This window comes from Cannabis sativa, chromosome 6 (genome assembly GCF_029168945.1).
Source record: "Cannabis sativa cultivar Pink pepper isolate KNU-18-1 chromosome 6, ASM2916894v1, whole genome shotgun sequence".
In the NCBI taxonomy this organism is placed as follows: domain Eukaryota; kingdom Viridiplantae; phylum Streptophyta; class Magnoliopsida; order Rosales; family Cannabaceae; genus Cannabis; species Cannabis sativa.
The window spans coordinates 14869491-14890379 of NC_083606.1; the positions used below are offsets into that span (position 1 = coordinate 14869491).

Sequence of the window (20889 nt, forward strand, 5' to 3'; positions counted from 1 at the left end):
GGCATTGTCTTTACACCAAAATTAATAAAGTAAAATAAAGAAGAAGGAAAGAAAAAGATAAAATTTTGGTATAATAACACTACTAAAATCTGATTGTTTTTCACTCTCTAAACTGGTCTATTTATAGAGCTAAAATGATCCCATTACATGTGTTTTCGTGTACCACTTAGTGGTAAAAATGGCACAAAAAACTGATAATTGGTGTCATGGGATTCCGTGCATGTCTCACTTCAGTTGAGGGTAGGATTAGTTGATACTTGTCACACTGGGTGGACTCAATTCTCGGTTGAACGTGGTTCATGTACTGGAGAGAGTCACTCGCACATCAATTGGAGTTGAAAATGAGTTGTTGGACACGTGTCGAGCTCAGGACTTCCATCTATGATCCCATGCGTAGTGTGAAAAGCTTCAGGTGTGATCAATTAACTTCTCCACTTTGACCAAGCATAGCATATATGACTCAATTTTGTAATCACATGCAAGTGGCTCACATGCCATCAAGAATTAAGCTTATTGGACTTTTAAGTTTGGGCTTTGAAAGTGGCTCCAATAATAATCAAAATGTATTGATTAAGAATTGAAAAGAGATAAAAATTGGGCCATTGCTTTTGGGCTTTCATTTGTCTTGCTCACTTCTTAACCACTTACAATTTTATTATTTATACTCCAAATCTGAAAAATAACATAAAAATTAGAATAAATTAAATATTTCCAATCAAAACAAGTTTGACACTAAAACTTTAAAAATACTTAATTTATATAAATTTTATATCCATTATTAAAGGCTTAAAATGTATTAATTTGAGCCTTTATCACAATCCCCAACTAGCTTATTGCTAGTCTCTAGCAATTCAAGCGAACAAAAAGAATGTCAACATGATATTTTCTAGGTCAAAATTTTGAAAAATAACACAATTATTCAAATAAAATGTTAGTAACAAGCCAATAAAAACTATACAGAATTACCTTGAATAAATCTAGAGTTGTGAGTGTGTGCACCAAACTTAAACCTTCTTACCACAAACCATAGCACATAATTGCTTTTAAAAAAAATACCAAGTAGAAGTCTCAACTCCATTAGCCTCACAGGTGTTTGAAAATATTTATTCATGGCTAAGGATTTCACTCATGGAGTTGGAAATTGAAAAGTGAGCACTCGAAAAGGATAGATTAATTTAGGACAAACATTTGAATAAATATTGAAACGAAGATAGATTATGAATTATTTGGACAAACCACCATAAGAGTACCACAAACCAGCTTTTCGGGATTTTTAAACAAAAATAGACAATCTTTTACATTTATTCTAGGAGCCAAAACAAATAATAAAAAAAAATGAAATACTACAAACTCTTTTTTTCTTTTCTATTTTTTTTCAAACAAGAGGCAACATGTTAGACAAATGGATAGAAATGTTGCTCTTGCAATTTTTTTTTTTTTTCTTGTTTTTTTTTTTTTTTTTTTTTGAACAAGAGGCAACATGTTGGATATAATGATGGAAATGTTGCTCTTGTTTTTTCTTTTTTTTTTTTTGCACATAAAGAAAATAATTACAAAAAGGCTCCTTAATAAGATTTGTCTATAAAAATTATCCCTTAAAGCAACATCCAATCAAACCCTAGTACCATGTCCAAAATAATTATAATCATTTCTAAGAATCAATAAAAATTCAAAAGTTATTTTCTCAAATCTCGCCACTCACAAAAATATAAACACTTAAACTTGGTAGCTTTTCTAAGCAAATATGTGCTAACAATCTTCTTACCACAAAGTTTGGCATGTGCAATTTGTAACTCTAGAAAAATTCTAAGTAACAAAGATAGTAAAAATTGGCTTGAAAATAACATTTTACAAGAATAAATGAGTAATTTTTGAAAAATTTGACCATGAAAATATTAATATGACAAAAATTAAGAAACATGCTTGAATATGCTCACCACCCCCAACTAAAATAATACAGTGTCCTCAATGTCTAAAGATATAAAAATTAAAAGAATAGGGAAAGAGAACACCTGGAGAGCAAGCAACCATGGATAGCAGCGATATTGATCCTCTAAAAACATAAAAACTGAAAGAAAAAAATGATAACAAATAACAAAATAAGATGACAAAGATAAAAGGAAAAAGAGAACAAACCTGTGTACAAGATCGGGAAAGCACTACTCAAGGCTGGTAAACCGGAGCCACGAGGATATCCTTGACAGGCTGGGGCACCCTCTCTATGTAGTGTTTCAGTCTTTGGCCATTCACTTTGAATTTTCTCCCATCGGTTGGGTCTTCGACCTCAACAACACCATGGGGGAAAACAATTTTTACAATATACGGCCCAGTCCACCGGGATCTCAGTTTCCCAGGGTGGATATGCAGGCGAGTGTCATAAAGATGCACTCGCTGATTTGGCTCAAATTTTTTTCTCAGGATCTGCTTGTCATGAGCCGCTTTTAATTTAGCCTTGTAGATCCTAGAGTTATCATAAGCATCATTCCGTAGCTCCTCAATTTCTGACAATTGAAGCTTACGATTAAGGCCCGCCGCGTTGAGATCAGAATTTAGGCTTTTTACAGCCCAGTATGCTTTATGTTCCAGTTCAACAGGGAGATGGCAGGCCTTGCCATAGACTAGTCTGTAAGGAGACATGCCTAGCTGAGTTTTGTAAGCAGTGCGGTAGGCCCAGAGAGCATCGAGAAGTCGGGAGGACCAATCTTTGCGGTCAGGGTTAACCGTCTTTTCTAAAATTTGCTTAATTTCACGATTAGCTAACTCAGCTTGGCCATTTGTCTGTGGGTGATAAGGCAATGCAACCTTGTGAAGTACACCATACTTTTGCATCAAATGCTCAAAAGAGTGGTTGCAGAAATGGGTGCCTTGGTCACTGATGATAGCTCGTGGTGTGCCAAAACGAGATAACACATTTTCTTTTAAGAATTTCACAACAGTTGTGTTATCTGCATTTCGACATGGCACGGCTTCAACCCACTTGGAGACATAGTCTATGGCGAGGAGAATGTAAAGGTAGCCAGAAGAAGGTGGGAACGGTCCCATAAAATCAATTCCCCAACAGTCGAATATTTCTATTACGAGCATTGGGTTCAATGGCATCATGTGTCGGCGGGATAGCGCACCTAGTTTCTGGCACCTTTCACAAGATCGACAGAAATTGTTAGTGTCTTTGAACAAAGTGGGCCAGTATAGACCACACTGTAAGATTTTTGCAGCAGTCTTTTTCATAGAAAAATGACCACCACATGCTTCGTTGTGGCAAAAGTTCAAGACACTAAAAATTTCATCATCTGGAATGCAACGTCTCATAATTTGGTCGGGGCAGTACTTGAAAAGATATGGATCATCCCAGTAAAAGTTACGGACCTCGACCAAAAATTTACGTTTATCCTGTGCATTCCAGGAAGCAGGAAGCTCACCAATCACTAAGTAATTAACAATATGAGCGTACCATGGTAACTTAGTGATGGTGTAGAGATGTTCATCAGGGAAGTCATCTCGGATAGCAGGGCCATCAGCGGAATCAGAAAACTCTAAACGAGATAGGTGGTCCGCTACCACATTTTCAACTCCTTTCTTATCCTTGATGGTCAAGTCAAATTCCTGTAACAGAAGGATCCACCTAATTAAGCGTGCCTTAGCATCCTTTTTGGAAAGGAGGTACTTAAGAGCAGAATGGTCGGTGAAGACCGTGATAGGGGAACCGATCAGGTAGGAACGAAACTTGTCAAGTGCGAATACTACGGCAAGCAACTCTTTCTCAGTAGTAGAATAGTTCATTTGAGCACTATTAAGAGTTCGACTTGCATAGTATACGACGAAGGGCTTCCCTTCCCTTCGTTGACCAAGGACGACCCCTATAGCGTAATTACTAGCATAACACATGATCTCGAATGGCAAGTTCCAATCAGGTGGTTGAATGATAGGGGCAGAAGTGAGTTTGGTGACAAGTGTTTGGAAGGATTCCTCACACTCGGGTGTCCAGTTAAACACCACGTCTTTTGCCAAGAGGTTCGACAAAGGTCGAGCTATCGTCGAAAAATTCTGGAGGAACCTCCTATAGAATCCAGCATGCCCAAGAAAGGATCGAACATCCTTAACAGTCTTGGGGGCGGGCAGCTTTGATATGAGTTCAATCTTGGATTGATCAACCTCAATTCCTCGTTGTGAAACAATATGCCCCAAGACTATGCCAGATGGCACCATGAAATGACACTTCTCCCAGTTGAGTACCAAGCCTTTCTCTTTGCATCGTTTAAGCACAGCTTCCAAATTGAGAAGGCTTGATTCAAATGAATCACCAAAGACTGTCAAATCATCCATATATACTTCCATACAATTCTCGATCATATCACTAAAGATACTCATCATGCAGCGCTGGAAGGTGGCTGGGGCATTACACAGGCCAAATGGCATACGCCGAAAGGCATAGGTACCAAAAGGACAAGTGAATGTGGTCTTTTCCTGATCTTCTAAAGCAATTTCGATTTGGTAGTACCCCGAATAACCATCGAGAAAGCTGTAGAAAGGATGACCTGCCACACGTTCCAAGATTTGATCGATGAATGGAAGTGGGAAATGGTCTTTACAGGTGGCGGCATTTAATTTTCTATAATCAATGCACATGCGCCAACCTGTTGTGACCTTGGTAGGGATGAGTTCTCCCTTATCATTTGGTACCACTGTTACTCCCGATTTCTTGGGAACAACCTGAGTTGGGCTAACCCACTTACTGTCGGCAACAGGATAAAGTATCCCGTAATCCAGAAGCTTCAAGATTTCTGTCTTTACCACTTCCTTCATTGGTGGGTTTAATCTCTTTTGAGGATCACGTCGTGGTATGGCCCCGTCTTCCAATTTAATGTGATGGGAGCAAATCAAGGGACTAATCCCTTTAATGTCAGCTAACGTCCAACCAATTGCTCCTCTTTGCTCTGTGAGCACGTTGATAAGTTGTTGCTCTTGAGTTGCATTAAGGGTGGAGGATATGATGACAGGGAAAGTGTTGTTTGCTCCCAAGAAGACATGCTTAAGTTCCTTAGGAAGTTGAGCCAAGTTTGGTTGAGGAGCTTGTACAGTGGATGGTTTTGGTGTTTCCCTATCTTGAGGAAGTCCCTCAAAGATTGGATTCCAAAACATGGTTCGTTTGGTCGGTAATTGATTGATGACTTCAGGGTTGATTTCAGTATTATCCGACTCGGAAATCTCAGAAATTTCAAAGAGGTCATTGAGATGAGTGGAAGTGTATTGTGCTTCTACCTCTTCTGAAATAAGTGTATCGATCAGAAATGATTGGAAACACTCATCGTTATCAGGTGGTTGTTTACCAATGTTGAAAACATTCACCTCTAGAGTCATGTTCCCAAAAGAGATTTTCATGAGACCATTCCTACAATTGATGAGTGCATTTGCTGTTGCGAGGAATGGTCGTCCGAGAATGATGGGAATTTTGGACTCTAAGTTGACTTCAGATTGAGTGTCCAAGATGAGAAAATCCACAGGGTAATAGAATTTATCAATTTGAATCAAGACATCTTCAACTATTCCCCGAGGTTTCTTAACTGATCGATCGGCTAATTGTAGCACCACAGATGTGGGCTTAAGTTCTCCTAGGCCTAGTTGCAAGTATATGGAATAAGGCATGAGATTTACACTTGCACCTAAGTCCAAGAGGGCTTGGCCAAATTCCTGTTCCCCTATTTGACATGAAATGGTGGGACAACCAGGATCTTTGTATTTAAGCGGTGTCTTGCAGTCGATCACCGCACTAGCTTGTTCTGCCAAGAATGCAGTTTTCTTGACATGGTGCTTCCTTTTGATAGTGCATAGATCCTTGATAACTTTGGCATAAGCCGGTACTTGCTTGATTACATGAAGTAATGGCAAGTTAACCTTAACTTGTGTCAAAAAGTCAAGGATTTCACTATGACTTTCCAGTACCTTCCCAGTGGATTTCAAAGCCTGAGGAAAGGGCACCTTTACTGGAAGGTTACGTGGCACATCGACATCTGGAGCGGGCATTGGTACACTAGTGGTCTTAGGTACTGGTGATACCGTACTTTGACCACGTCGGGTCGTAACATTAACCCCTTTGAGATTAGACTGCGAAGGAGCGGAGGTTTGTGCCATATGTTGCCCTTTGGGAGTGATTAGAGGCCGAGGGAAGCTTACCACGCTCTTGAATGACCGAAGAATCATTTAACTTTGTTATTTGAATCTTTATGTCCTTCAATTCCTCTATCACCCGAGTGAAATAAGTCCCGAACTCTAGTTGGGATTCTCGCGAGAATTTTCATGGAACTCTCAAGAGAATTCTTTTGTTGATCGTGCCTCCATTGGCTCCCGGTATGCTTGATTTTGACTTGTATCCTTCCAACTGAAATTGGGATGGTTACGCCAACCAGGATTGTATGTGTTGGAGTAGGCATTATAAGGCTTCTTGTAATCCCCTAAGGCATTACACTGTTCCTCATCTCCTCCCCTTAACATACTAAGATTAGGGCACTCTTGTGGTTGATGATCAGTCCCTCCACAAATGAAGCATGGTTCTTGCTTTTCCACTTTTGCAGCCATCTGGAGTGCTTTACCTTCTTGAGTTTTGAAAGCCTCAAATTGTTTTTTCAAAGCTTCAAGTTGAGCTTTCACATCGTCCTCCTCCTTCAATTGGTAGACTCACTGTTCGTGGCTTGTACGTAGGACTTGGCGCACTCCATGTGTATGATTTTTCGTAAATTTCTTCAAGATATTCCAAAGCTTCTTCGGGATCTTTACGTAGGAAGTCGCCATTGCACATCATTTGTACGAATTGTCTTTTGTCGGCTGTGAGACCGTCATAGAAATAGCTGACAAGACGCCAACTTTCGTATCCATGATGTGGGCACTGGCCCATCAAATCTTTAAACCTCTCCCAGACCTGATGAAACGTTTCATGGTCCTTTTGGGTGAAGGTAGAGATTTGCCTCTTAAGGCTGCTGGTCTTATGGGGTGGAAAAAATTTAGAGAAAAATACTTTTGTCATTTCATCCCATGTCCCAATAGACCTTGGCCTTAAGGAATACAACCAGCTTTTGGCTTTATCCTTGAGTGAGAAAGGAAAGAACTTCAATCTCACCAAGTTAATGATGTCAGCTTGGTTGTTGAATGTGGCCACCACCTCTTCGAAGGCCTGAATATGCACATATGGACTCTCATTTTCCATACCATGAAAGGTTGGTAAAAGTTGAATCATGCCAGGTTTGAAATCGAAGTTGGGCATATTCATGGGATACATTATGCATGAAGGTGTGGCCGTACGCGTAGGATGTAGATAATCCTGTAGCGTTCTTGGTTGGATTTCCTGTTGTTGAGCCATCATTGGCAGTGCAGGAAGTATGGGTGATGGTGGTGAATGAGAACGAGTGGAAGAAGACGATTTAGGAGAGTTTTCTAAAATTTCAATTTGTTGTTTTACAAATCTCCCTAATTTGTCTCTATTTCGTGACATTCACTTTTTTTTTTTTTTGAGTGTGTGTATTTTCACTTGTTAAATAATGTAAATTACAACTATGTAATAATGCAAGGGTATTCACACAAGATATTCCCAGGCCGATTGGGAAGGTTGCCAAGGTACCGCTTCGTCCCACACTTTTACTAGAACTCCCCGGGGTTGCTAGAAAGTGTAGAGGGTACTCTATCACAAACCTTTAAAGCCAATCTTTCTTAGACAGAATGATCTCAGTTTGTACCACTTTTACCATTACACAATTGGGTTTACACTAAAAAGTTTATGAAAATATTTTATGCACAATTTTTTTCTTTTTTTTGTTTTTTTTTTTAGCCTAAAGGATAAAAGTCTACAACTAACCTAAAATAAATAAAAATAATAAAAAAAAAAATAGCTAATCCTAAAAAAAAAGTACACAAAATAAAATAATGTAAAAAAAAAAAACTAGCACCCTAATATAGTAGCAAAATAATAAATACAACTAATAAATGAACTAAAAAAAAAAAAAATTAAACTACTTGCTTCTTTTTTTACTAAAAGAGTAGAGAGGAGAAAAAAAAAATAATAATATATAGTGATTTTTTTTTTTTTGAATCTATATATAACCAAAAAAAAAAAACTAAATTATACTATATTAACTAAAAAGTTTTTTTTTTTATGTAAACAAATAAAGAGAGACAAAAAAAAAATAAATAAAAAAAAAAATAAAACTACTATACTAACCTCTTGTAGCGCAGAATCCTCCCCGGCAACGGCGCCAAAAATTGATGTCGCCCAATTAGTTACACTGCGGTCGCGGTAGTAAACGGGCTATATATCGTATCCACAAGCAGGAAAAATACACTCAAAAGGACAATTAGTAATTTTACAAGAATAAAATATGAACGTTGAATGTGATGAGAATATTGAGAAATGATTTTTCAAAATTAAACAAGTAATTAAAATGAGAAGTGATCAGAAAATGATTATGGAAGACACAAGCTTTGTACATGCAATTATATTTTCCTAATAAAATTGATTCTTTAACCTCAACTATAATTCTACACCATTAATTATAGTTGGAAAATGTGTATGATTAAGCTCACTAGAAAAATATGTTCTCTAATTAAATTAATACTACTTCTAAAAATACTATCATATTATATAATTTAAATCGACAAAATACCACCGGCAGAATGCAGTAAAAATCATATAATATAATAAACACTCTAATAATTAATAGCCTAACTTACATAAGAAAAGCATGACTGAACTTATATAAAAGTTACTATTAAATTTAAAGTGCAATTAAGAAGAAGAGAAATTTAATATAACAAATGTGAAAATGAAGAACAAAGAGAATCAATATATTAAAAGAATAAAAATTGCATGAACTTACACTTGAGTCTTGCCAAAGAAATTAGCCTAGAAAAGGCATTGTCTTTACACCAAAATTAATAAAGTAAAATAAAGAAGAAGGAAAGAAAAAGATAAAATTTTGGTATAATAACACTACTAAAATCTGATTGTTTTTCACTCTCTAAACTGGTCTATTTATAGAGCTAAAATGATCCCATTACATGTGTTTTCGTGTACCACTTAGTGGTAAAAATGGCACAAAAAACTGATAATTGGTATCATGGGATTCCGTGCATGTCTCACTTCAGTTGAGGGTAGGATTAGTTGATACTTGTCATACTGGGTGGACTCAATTCTCGGTTGAACGTGGTTCATGTACTGGAGAGAGTCACTCGCACATCAATTGGAGTTGAAAATGAGTTGTTGGACACGTGTCGAGCTCAGGACTTCCATCTATGATCCCATGCGTAGTGTGAAAAGCTTCAGGTGTGATCAATTAACTTCTCCACTTTGACCAAGCATAGCATATATGACTCAATTTTGTAATCACATGCAAGTGGCTCACATGCCATCAAGAATTAAGCTTATTGGACTTTTAAGTTTGGGCTTTGAAAGTGGCTCCAATAATAATCAAAATGTATTGATTAAGAATTGAAAAGAGATAAAAATTGGGCCATTGCTTTTGGGCTTTCATTTGTCTTGCTCACTTCTTAACCACTTACAATTTTATTATTTATACTCCAAATCTGAAAAATAACATCAAAATTAGAATAAATTAAATATTTCCAATCAAAACAAGTTTGACACTAAAACTTTAAAAATACTTAATTTATATAAATTTTATATCCATTATTAAAGGCTTAAAATGTATTAATTTGAGCCTTTATCAGGTTGCCGTAATGGGAACATGCCGGTGCCAAAGCTTGGCCCTGGCTGTATCCGGGAGTAGCAGAGAACTGTATGCCACTTACTTGTGGAGTTGCGGTCGGGGCAGTACCCGAGGGCGACACTCCTGGCATGTATCCTGCTATCCCGGTGGGATAATAGCCTCCGTAAGCCACGATCTGGGCTTCTTCGAGGTTAATATATTTTTGGACCCTCTTCTGGAAGTCCTGGAGGCTAGCAGCGCCTTCTTGCTGCAACTCATTCCAGAAGGGAGTCCCAGTGCGGATTCCTGCTTGGAGAAGCGCAAGCCGTTGTCCGTCATCGACCTTCTTGGTCTTCGAGGCTTCCTCTCGGAACCTCTTGATGTAATTCTTCAAGGTCTCGGTGGGTAGTTGCTTGATGTTGGTCAAGGCACTAACCTCCAAGTTAACCTTCCTGGCGGCGACAAACTGTCTCCGGAAGTTGGTTTGGAGTTTGTTCCAACAACCCACGGATCCTGGTTCCAGCTTTTTGAACCATTCCTCCGCTGATCCGCTCAGAGTGAGGGGGAAGCACAAGCATTTGGCGTCATTGCTGACCCGCATGACTGTCATGACACGGTTGAACCGTGACAAGTGATCACTGGGATCGGAGTTCCCAGTATATGCCGCCATTTCGGGCATCTTGAAGTTTTTAGGGAGCTCCGCCTCCAGGATATGCTTGGCACATGGCTCCCGATCCTCGCTGTCCGAGTCGGAGTCGTCTCCCTTCTGCCTCCGGGAGACTCGAGCAATATCTTTTCGAAGTATAGCAAGTTCCGCCATAATCCCTTCGTTTACAGTACCCGAGGAGACCACGGGCCTGTATCTTTTTTGGTCAAGGTGATCCCGGAGGTCACCTTGATTCCCATTGATTTGATTTCTCAGATCAATGGGAGGACATCTCTGTCCTCTTCTTTGTGACAGTCAGTAGTCCCGTGATCTGTAAGGGGAAACACCGGGTAAGTTGTGCAATCCCACACCGCCTGGGGAAGGTCAAGTGGGATGATTCTGAGACTGTGTAGGTATGGGACTACACAGTTGAAGAGAGCTTAAATGAATTGATTGGTACTACCTATACTAACAAGGTGCATCTTGTTTTTCGGTAGCCCATCTCGAAAAAACTCCACAGTTAAGCGTGCTTGGCTTGGAGCAATTTCAAGGATGGGTGACCTCCTGGGAAGTTTTCCCAGGAATACCCGTGTATAAGAGCCATTAGTCCGTGGGTGTAAGGGCCCAATGGAGGCTTGAAGCAGGGACGTTACAAATGGTATCAGAGCCTTGACCCAGCCGGAAGTGTGGTCGACGAGGACGTCGGACCCCGTAAGGGGGGGTGATTGTGACAGTCAGTAGTCCCGTGATCTGTAAGGGGAAACACCGGGTAAGTTGTGCAATCCCACACCGCCTGGGGAAGGTCAAGTGGGATGATTCTGAGACTGTGTAGGTATGGGACTACACAGTTGAAGAGAGCTTAAATGAATTGATTGGTACTACCTATGTCAACAAGGTGCATCTTGTTTTTCGGTAGCCCATCTCGAAAGAACTCCACAGTTAAGCGTGCTTGGCCTGGAGTAATTTCAAGGATGGGTGACCTCCTAGGAAGTTTTCCCAGGATGCGTGTGAGTGAGGACAAAGCACGCTGAAAACACTCGTGTTGGTCTGTAGGGTCAGTCATCAGTCCATGATGCAGCCAGAGTGACATACTCGTGTATAAGAGCCATTATTTCCGTGGGTGTAAGGACCCAATGGAGGCTTGAAGCGGGGATGTTACATTCTTCCTCTACCCCCTGGTTCCTGGTGCACAGAAACGCTTTTCCGGTCCCCTCGATCCTGAAGGCCAAGACTCCCTCTCTGGGGCTTGCCCCTCTGCGGACCTTTCCCTTTAGGGAAATCTGAGCGGACCCTTCGCGGATCCTGCACCTTTTTCTTTCGCCCAGGGGTAGAAGTAGGGTTTTTTGTTTGATTTTCCTCAGTAGGGTGCCTTATAGGGCTAGGTTCCCTAGGTCTTTGCTGCTGGGAATTAGGCGAAGACGTCGCTGGCTCCCCGTCGAGCCCAGCGGCCATTGCCTTGGGATGCACGTGAATACCAGCTGCCTCCATGGCTTTCTGCATGGCTAGCATCACTTCCTGCATTTTTTGGTTTTGCGCTTTCTGAGCTTCGATCTCGGCTTCATGATCGATAGCTTTTTGTCTGAGGAGCACCAGCTCTGAGTAACTTCCTCCGTTGTAGGCGTACTCGTCGAGGTTTTCCTCGTAGTTCTCGTCGGGGACTATTTCTTCTTCTTCCTCGGACTCCTCTGCCGCTCTTGAGGCCACATCTTCCTCATTTGGATCTTGAGCATCTTCCAGAGGACGAGGATGACGTGTACTTCTTGTCTCCACCATTCTTGTGAAGTCAAATGTTTGTTATGTAGCAGCTTTCCTCAGCTCTCAATGAAAGCACCAAAATGTTGACCGAGATTTTCGGCAACTGTTAAAATATGATTATACTAAAGAGCTGTAGGAAAGTGAGATGAGGATTTTTTACGTGGTTGGGGCGTTAATGAGCCTTAGTCCACGAGTCTTTGTTATTAATGGATGTATTTAATACAGATTCCACACTTGAGAGAATGTTTTTCTCGTAAATACAGAGAATGTTCTTGGTGAGTATTTTCTCTTCTTGCTCTTATGCAACCCAAGATTCTCGACCCCATTAAATGAGTTTTGAGGGGGTATTTATAGTGTTTTTGGTGGGGTGATCCCTAGGATTGTTCTTACACATGTATCTGCAAATATCCATAAAGTTGGGCATTTCCAATGAATATACCATGGGTGATGCATGGTCAAATCCCTAGGTGCTGTAGGGTTTTTATGAGGAATGTCCTTTTTGCCTTGTGATTGACGTGACTCTTCGCAGGGTAGCCGTCGCTAGACTTAAATGATCATTACTGTAGCGCTGCTGTTTGGGGGTTGTGCCGTCAGACTTTATTGCGTGTTACAGTCCCAACACGCTTCCTCCCATGCGGCATTAAATGCGACTTGATTGCTCAGGAGAGGCCTGACACATCCCGGAGAGGCTTCATGCTATGCGAGCTTCCGGGAGCACCTTACACTCCGGGTGCCTCCTCCGGGACCTATGCCCAGGGTGCTTCCTTATGGCATACAAAGACTTATCAAATATTTACAAGTTATCTGACCCACGTGTCCCTTTTCGACTGGTCCACGTATATTGGGCGAATTCAGGGGCAACACCACTTAATTTGAAAAATATTCCATTTTAAGTTTAAAAAAAACTTAAAAAATATCTTAAGAATCTTTAATAACTAATGCCTAGAATTCCTCAACTTAATTTTAAATTTAAATAAAATATTCAAATTTAAGTTAGATATGAAAAATCAGTTAATATAACTAATTTATAACTTCAATCGGAATATTTAATTAAATAAGCTCCTCAAAGAATCTAGTTAGTTATAATTCTTTATTTAATTAAATACAAGAAAAATACAAATAGTTTGTCCAGAAATAATATCTAAAACTAAAAGTGCTTTTCTTAAAATTAACTTTAAAATATTAAAAATGAAAATAAATTTCATATATTTTAAAAGTTAATTATGTTGCTAATCAATTTTATTAGGTTAAACTAATTTAATTAACCTAGCACAGTTATTCAAATCAGGCAAATGGGCCTTCACAATTGGGGTAGTTCATGTGAGGGGGAGCTGGGTTCAGTATGTCGTACCCACTTCTATTGGCCCCCAACTCTCACACAAGGCCCAAAAGAGAGGAATTTAACCTTAAAATGAATAACTGTTATTAATTGAATAGGTCCAAAAACTAAATGGACCTAAATAAAATCTATCATGGTGTGACATTTTATTTAGCAACAACCTATATGCATCTATATAATAAAATAAACATATAGGCTCACACAGGCACACATTTGGATGGATCCTATCATGTTGCTAGGTCATATACAGATGAAAGAAGATTGTAAAATTTACCTGTTACAAATTATTTACTTGACCAATCGAACCATGAGTTAAAATCAGATCATTGGATCTGTCAACAAGTTAACTATGGCTATTTGCAATCAAGCAATAATAGGTTTTATAAAACTTACAAACAAGCTAAAACACATACTCCTGCAACAAGGTTAGCTGGATAGTTGGATGTAGGATTTATTTAATTTTAAATAATTAAATTTCGAAAAATAATTAAATAATAAAAAAATAATATTTAATTTTCGAATTTAAAAAAAATAATAATATATATATTTTCGAAATTAATAATAATATTTAAAATTAAACCTACAATTTTGAAAAAATAGGTTTCAACTAACCTAAACATCATTTCAAAATTTGCTAACTACTTTTTAAAATTTAATGTTATTTTATAAATTAAATATTCAATAAAAATAAAAAAAAAAATAGATACCTTTTCCAGATTTTATGATTTAATTAAAATAAATAAAATAACAAAATTTAAAAGTTAGCAAAATATCTTACTTCTATTTAAAATTACATGATTCTTGTTATCTTATTTTAAATTTAAATAAGGTCAAATTATCAAAAAAATATTTAATTTAAAATTTAAAATCTGACCTTAAATTTAAAAATAAGATAAGATATAATCAAATTTAAAAATAAGATAGATAATTAAGCAAAAAAGATAGATATTTACTATTTTCAAATTCAAATTACACTAATATCATGAATTAATTTAAAAAAAATAATTAATTTAATTATAATATTTAGAATTGAAATAGGAATAGTAAATGTCTAAATACAAAACTACACAAAAAATCGAAAGTTAAATCCATGAAATAGCATGAAAAATCAAAGAAAAACGAAAAAAATGCGAGCAGTACAGGCAGTATGCAGCATACTGCCCGCGCGCGCGTATGGGAGTGCATGGCCGAGAAAACTCGGCGCAGGAGGAGGGCTGCAGGATTTCCGCACGCGGAGGGGCGAGATTCAGACAGGAAGCTCGGTCAAGCACTGTCTGAACGCGTGATGTCCGAGGGTGTCACCCTCGTCCGCGCGCGTGGCCCTGTTGCACGACCCTGATTTTTTCCGAAACTTCAAAAAATCATAACTAATTCAAATTAAATCGAAATTGAGTTCTGTAAAAAAGTAAATTGCTTAATTTTTTTCCATACTATCCAATAAAAATAATTTCATAAACAGAATTTCAATTATTTTTCACGAAAATTCACAAACATCAATCAATCATCAAATCACACAACACAATATGAAACCATCCAAATAACAAGCAATCGTTTTAAAGTCCAAATTTCTTGCAAGAAAATCAATTACCATGGCTCTGAGGCCAGTTGTTGGAATTTATTTTACCAGGATCTTAGATCTACTCACAAGTATATTGTTTAACACCCTAAATATGAACTTTCTAAAACGATAAATAAACACATATAAAGTTAAGAAAACCTTACATTGGTTGCAGCGGAATTAATGTCTCCTTCCACTCAGATCTCTAACCCTTGTATCCTTTCTGTCGCAGAGTATTATCAAGATCTGAGCCCGAATGTCCTTCTCTTTGTGTGTGATCCTTCACAGTCTTCCAATCTATGATTGAGGTACCACTTGCTGTGTGTGGGCACTACTCTATCACTCAGGGTTTCAAAATTTAGAAGAGGAAAAGAGAGAGGGTAGGTTCGGCTATAGAAGAGAGAGGGAAGGCTCAGTTTTTCTGAAAATTTGATTTTCTGACAAAAAGCATTAATTTGACTGAGCCATCACTTTCTATTTATAGGCAACTACAAGGTTTAGGTTAGGAACTATTTGGCATTAAAATAATGAAAATATCAATTTGAAAAACCTGCTTAAGTGGTCGGCCATGGTTTGTAATGGGCCTCACTTGGTTTTTGCAGTTGTCACAAATTTTATTTCTATTTTCTCAATAACGCCATTTTCTAATTCTAACCATTTAAATGCCAAAACTAATTATTTAATAACTAAAATAGATTATTAAATAATATTGTCATTTAATTTAATTATTAATTAGACATATAAAGTCTATTAATAAATAAATAAACCTAGAATCTCTTTTCTTTACAATTTCGCCCCTACTTAGTGAAAATTCACAAATCAGACATAGTCTAACTTTAGAATTATAATTGATTAATCACAAATCAATTATTGAGTCTTACAAGCAGTATAGTCTCAACTAGAATGGGGACTATGGATCTATATGCTGAGCTTCCAATAAGTGAACCGAATTTACTAGGTAAATTCTTACTTATTAATTCTTCGTTGAATCCACCCTTAGAACTTAGAATTGCACTCTCAGACTTATATAGATCATATTATATGTTCCAAGATATAAATATGCTATCTCATTTAACCATTGTTATAATCTTATTGTGATCAAAGATCCTCTATATAGATGATTTACATCGAGATGGGATAATTTTACCGTTCTCACCCCTCAACGTATTTTGCCCCTTAAAACACTTAGCTATCTGTAAATGATGTTTAGTGATCTAAGAATTAGTCACTTAAACAAGAGCTCATCCATTTACTTCTATTTAGCTAAGCTCGAAGGGAATCATCACTTGACTTCTATACACTAGTAGAAGCTATAGATTCCATATTTATGTTCAGCACTCCCACTCAATCATACTATCATGTTCCCAAAATATACGTATCACCCTGACCCAAAAGTAGGCTTAACTAATAAATCAAAGAACATGAATAGTACTCCTGAGTTGACCCCAAGCATATCAGGATTTAGATTCTATTAATCTTAAGATCAACTACTGATATTAACTTGGAAAGATATGATGGTAAGTTTATAATATCTTAACTAAGTTGCAATATCGGTCCAGTCCAATGTATACTCCATACATTCGAAACCAGTATACTTTACCAATGTCCTGGAAAGAACATAACACTTACTCCAAGTGTAAGTACACATCATCGTTGATTATCACATAAGTGTAAATCCAAAACACTGAAGAAACAGGGACTTAGTCTTTTGATTCATATGATCACAATCACATTCCACTGTGTTGACGATACTGTAATTGTGAATAAACATATGATCTGGACTTAACTGATTTTTTGTGTAAATGTAATAAACATATTAAACCATTAGCATGTAAAATTCATGCAAACATAAATCACTTCAAATTTCTTATATTGATAACTAATCAGATTGTAAAGGGTTTTATTTAGGGCACAAAACCCAACAGCAACATGTAACAAAAGAGCAGACTGCAAAGGATGTCGTCACGGCATCGAATCGTCCTGGTAGTGGTAATATCAGTAACGGAACCGACAGTGGCTACCCTGATCACAAATGGAAGGATGAAGCTTTCGAAACATTAGGGGGTAATAGAAAGTTTTGGGGAAACAGAGGTGGACATCAGGGCCGCAAATCTTCATTCTGATCTTATCCTGAGTGTCCTAAATGCAAGAAACACCATCAGGGTGAATGTCGGGCCAAGGCATGTTTCCAGTGTGGCATGGTGGGCCACTTTATCAAAGATTGTCCTCAGGCCAAGAAAGAAGAACCTAAGAAGAATACTACTCAGATCCCGGGACGAGTTTTTACCATGACTCAGGCTGACACTGATGCTAGTCCGTCAGTGGTGACAGGTCAGTTGTCTATAAATGACTGTTCTTATACTGTATTGTTTGACTCAGGAGCTACTCACTCTTATGTGTCGAGTAGAGTAATTGAAAGTTTCCATAAACCATGTGATATTTATGCTTCGGGGTTTGGTACCCTGCTACCTTCGGGAGACCTTATAGTATCCACTAGGTGGATTCGGTCCTTGTCCTTCTGGATTCACAGTTGTGAATTAACCGCCAATCTAATAGAATTGCAACTGTCTGATTTTGATATAATCTTGGGAATGGATTTTCTGTCTAAGTATGGGGCAACGATTAACTGCAAGCGGAAGATGGTGGTGTTTGAGCCCATTAGTGCTAACCCAGCTGTGTTTGTGGGTAAAGTTCAGGGGGTGCGCATACCACGAATAACACTTTTAAAAGCTAAGGACCTAATGAGCAGAGGTTGTTTGGGATTCATAGTCATTGTAGTGGATACCAGCCAACCTGTGACATCTGGACCTGAAAATACAAGATTGGTGTGCGAGTTCCTCGACATTTTTCCAGAAGATTTACCGGGATTGCCACCTACCCGGGAGATTGAATTTGTTATTGAGTGTGTTCCGGGAGCGGACCTAGTATCAAAAGCACTGTATCGAATGGCTCCATCGGAATTGAAAGAATTAAAGATACAACTGCAAGAGTTATTGAATTTGGGATTCATTAGACCGAGCTACTTACCATGGGGTGGTTCGGTATTATTTGTGAAGAAGAAAGATGGGTCTTTACGAATGTGTATTGATTATCGGGAGTTGAACAAGCTTACCATTAAAAACAAGTATCCTTTACCTCGAATCGATGATCTCTTTGATAAACTGAAGGGGAAGACGGTCTTTTCTAAGATCAATCTTTGCTCATGCTATCATCAGTTGAGAATTCGAGAGGAAGATATCCCGAAAACTGCGTTCCGTGCTCGATATGGACATTATGAATTTCTTGTGATGTCTTTTGGACTCACCAATGCCCCGGCGGCATTCATGGATCTTGTGAATCGGGTATTCAAGGATTACCTGGATAGATGTGTGATCGTGTTTATCGATGACATCTTGATGTATTCTGAATCAGAAGAGGGACATGAGTTGCATCTCATATCAGTTTTGCAACGGTTACGAGACCACAAGCTTTATCCTAAATTCAAGAAATTTGAATTCTGGTTATCTCGTGTCTCTTTCTTGGGGCACATAGTAGATAAAGATGGGATCATGGTGGATCCGACCAAGATTGAAGCTGTTCGGGATTGGCCAACACCAAAATCGGCTAATGAAGTTAGAAGCTTCCTGGGTTTAGCTGGGTATTATCGTCGGTTCATTAAGGGTTTTTCAAAGATTATTGTACCCCTAACGGAGTTGACCCGAAAGAACTTGAAGTTTGTTTGGATTGATCGGTGTGAGAAAAGTTTTCTGGAGTTAAAGAAGTGCTTAATTACCGCTCCAGTGCTAACTCTTCCTTCAGATAAGGAAAAGTTTGATGTTTATTGTGATGCCTCGAGACAAGGTCTCGGCTGTGTTCTTATGCAAGCTCGAAATGTAATAGCGTTGGAATATATTTTACAAGGATCTAGATTTACTAACAAGTATGTTTTTAGCATCCTAATATGAATTTCTAAAACGATGAAAATAAACATATAAAAGGTATGAGAAACCTTACAGTGGTTGCAGCGGAATTAAATGACTCCTTCCACTCAGATGTCTAACTCTTCTATCCTTTCTATAGCAGTGTATCTGAGCCCGATTCTCCTTCTTGTTGTTTGGATTCTTCACAGTCTTACATACTATGATTGAGGACTCACTTGTTATGTGTGGGCATGCACTCAATCACTAATGACTGAATTTTGGTTTGTGAAGAATAACTATGGTGTTTTCAAAATAGAGGAAGAAGAAGGAAGAGGTCTCATAGACCTAGAGAAAAAACTAAGTTTTTAGCTTTGGAGGCATTAGTTGGATAATGAGACCATAGCCTTCCTTTTATACTAATTTCCCATAGAGTTAGGGTTGAATTATTTGCTCCATATAGATGGTTTCTTCAAGAATTCCGTTAAGGAAAGCTGTCTTGACATCCATTTACCAAATTTCATAATCAAAAGCGGCATCTATGGAGAGAAGAATTCGGATGGATTTGAGCATGGCGGCCGGACTAAAAGTTTCCTCATAGTCCACACTTTCTCTTTAGGTATAACCCTTAGCGACCAGTCTAGCTTTAAAAGTTTCAACTTCGCCTCCAGCACCTCTTTTCTTCTTGTAGACCCACTAACATCCAATTGGACGATAATCAGGTGCGTCTACATATTCCCAGACTTTGTTCTTTTTCATGGAATCCATGCCGGCTGACCATTGTTTCTGTTTCGGACTTGCCATTGCTTGTTTATAGGTTAAAGGATTGTCATCAATACCGTCACCAACAACCATATTGATTTCACCATCCAAGCCATAACAAGATGGTTTTGTGGAAACCCTCCCACTACGACGAGGAGTCGTGGTCTTCTAAACATGAACATTAGTGGTAGATTTCTCGGTTGTATCAACTTTTAAAGGTTCAACCGAGGGAGTAGGATTATCCTGTACTTGAGTAGAAGAGGATGGAACATTGGAATGAGTTATATCTGAAAGCATTTCCTCCAATACTACTTTGCTTTGCGGCTTGAAATTCTTAATATAGTCATCTTCAAGGAAAGTGGTGTTTGTGGAAACGAACACTTTATCATCCTTGCAACTATAAAATAGTCCACCCCTAGTCTCCTTAAAATTTCCAGCAAACATGCAAACCTCAGTTCACTTTTCTAGTTTGCCATCTTTGTTTCTTAAGACATGAGTAGGGCACCCCCATATTCTATAATGGCGTAAACTAGGTATACGACAATTCCATAATTCTAAAGGTGTCTTAGGGACTGATTTAGATGGAACAACATTTAAAATGCCAGTTTCCATCTGAATAGCATATCCCCTGAAGGACGTACGTAGAGTTGAGTAGCTAAGCATGGACCTAACCATTTCCAAAAGCGTGCGATTTCTTCTTTCTACAACTCCATTTTTTTGTGGAGTGCTAGGGGCAGTCAGTTGGGATTCAATGCCAAGTTCAATTAAATGATCTTTGAACTGCATATCCATATATTCTCCACCTCTATCAGTTCGCAAGATCTTTAAAGTTTTACCCAATTGGTTTTGTGCCAATGCTAGAAATTCCTGAAACTTTTCAAATGTTTCAGATTTCTTATGCATAAGGTAAATATGACCATATCTAGAGTAATCGTCAATGAAAGTGACAAAGTACTCATAACCACCTCTAGCTTTGACATTCAAGGGTCCACAAAGATCTAAATGCACTATGCCTAGTGGTTCCTTGGCACGCTCTCCCTTTGTAGAGAAAGAACGTTTTGTCATTTTGCCTTCTAGGCAAGATTCACAAACTGGTAATTCACCTAAGGTGACATTTTTCAATGGACCACCTTTGGTTAACCTGTGAAGTCTATCATAGCCTATATGACCAAGACGTAAGTGCCATACATATGTTTCATCTTCATTATCGATCTTTTGCTTTTTGTGGTTTCTAAGTTTAGCTA

At 38.2% G+C, this 20889-nt stretch overlaps 1 protein-coding gene and 1 non-coding gene across 2 annotated transcripts; both read left to right on the forward strand.

Moving 5' to 3' along the window:
• Nucleotides 1-6863: 6863 nt before the first annotated feature.
• On the forward strand, nt 6864-6970 carry LOC115703306 (small nucleolar RNA R71). Its single transcript, XR_004009082.2, has one exon. It is a non-coding gene; the product is annotated as a small nucleolar RNA R71 (small nucleolar RNA).
• A 10215-nt stretch (nt 6971-17185) lies between these two features.
• LOC133039172 (uncharacterized) lies at nt 17186-19229 on the forward strand. The gene is made up of 3 exons (XM_061118005.1): nt 17186-17318; nt 17367-18028; nt 19203-19229. Exons 1-3 carry the CDS (start codon nt 17186-17188, stop codon nt 19227-19229), a joined length of 822 nt encoding a protein of 273 aa, XP_060973988.1.
• The last annotated feature ends 1660 nt before the right edge of the window (nt 19230-20889 follow it).

Coding starts and splice junctions, on each gene's coding strand:
- LOC133039172 (XM_061118005.1), top strand. CDS start 17,186: ATGGTGGGCCACTTTATCAAAGATTGTCCTCAGGCCAAGAAAGAAGAA. Junction 17,319..17,366: donor TAGTCCGTCAGTGGTGACAG/GTCAGTTGTCTA, acceptor TGTTTGACTCAG/GAGCTACTCACTCTTATGTG. Junction 18,029..19,202: donor ACTTACCATGGGGTGGTTCG/GTATTATTTGTG, acceptor TTTTCAAAATAG/AGGAAGAAGAAGGAAGAGGT.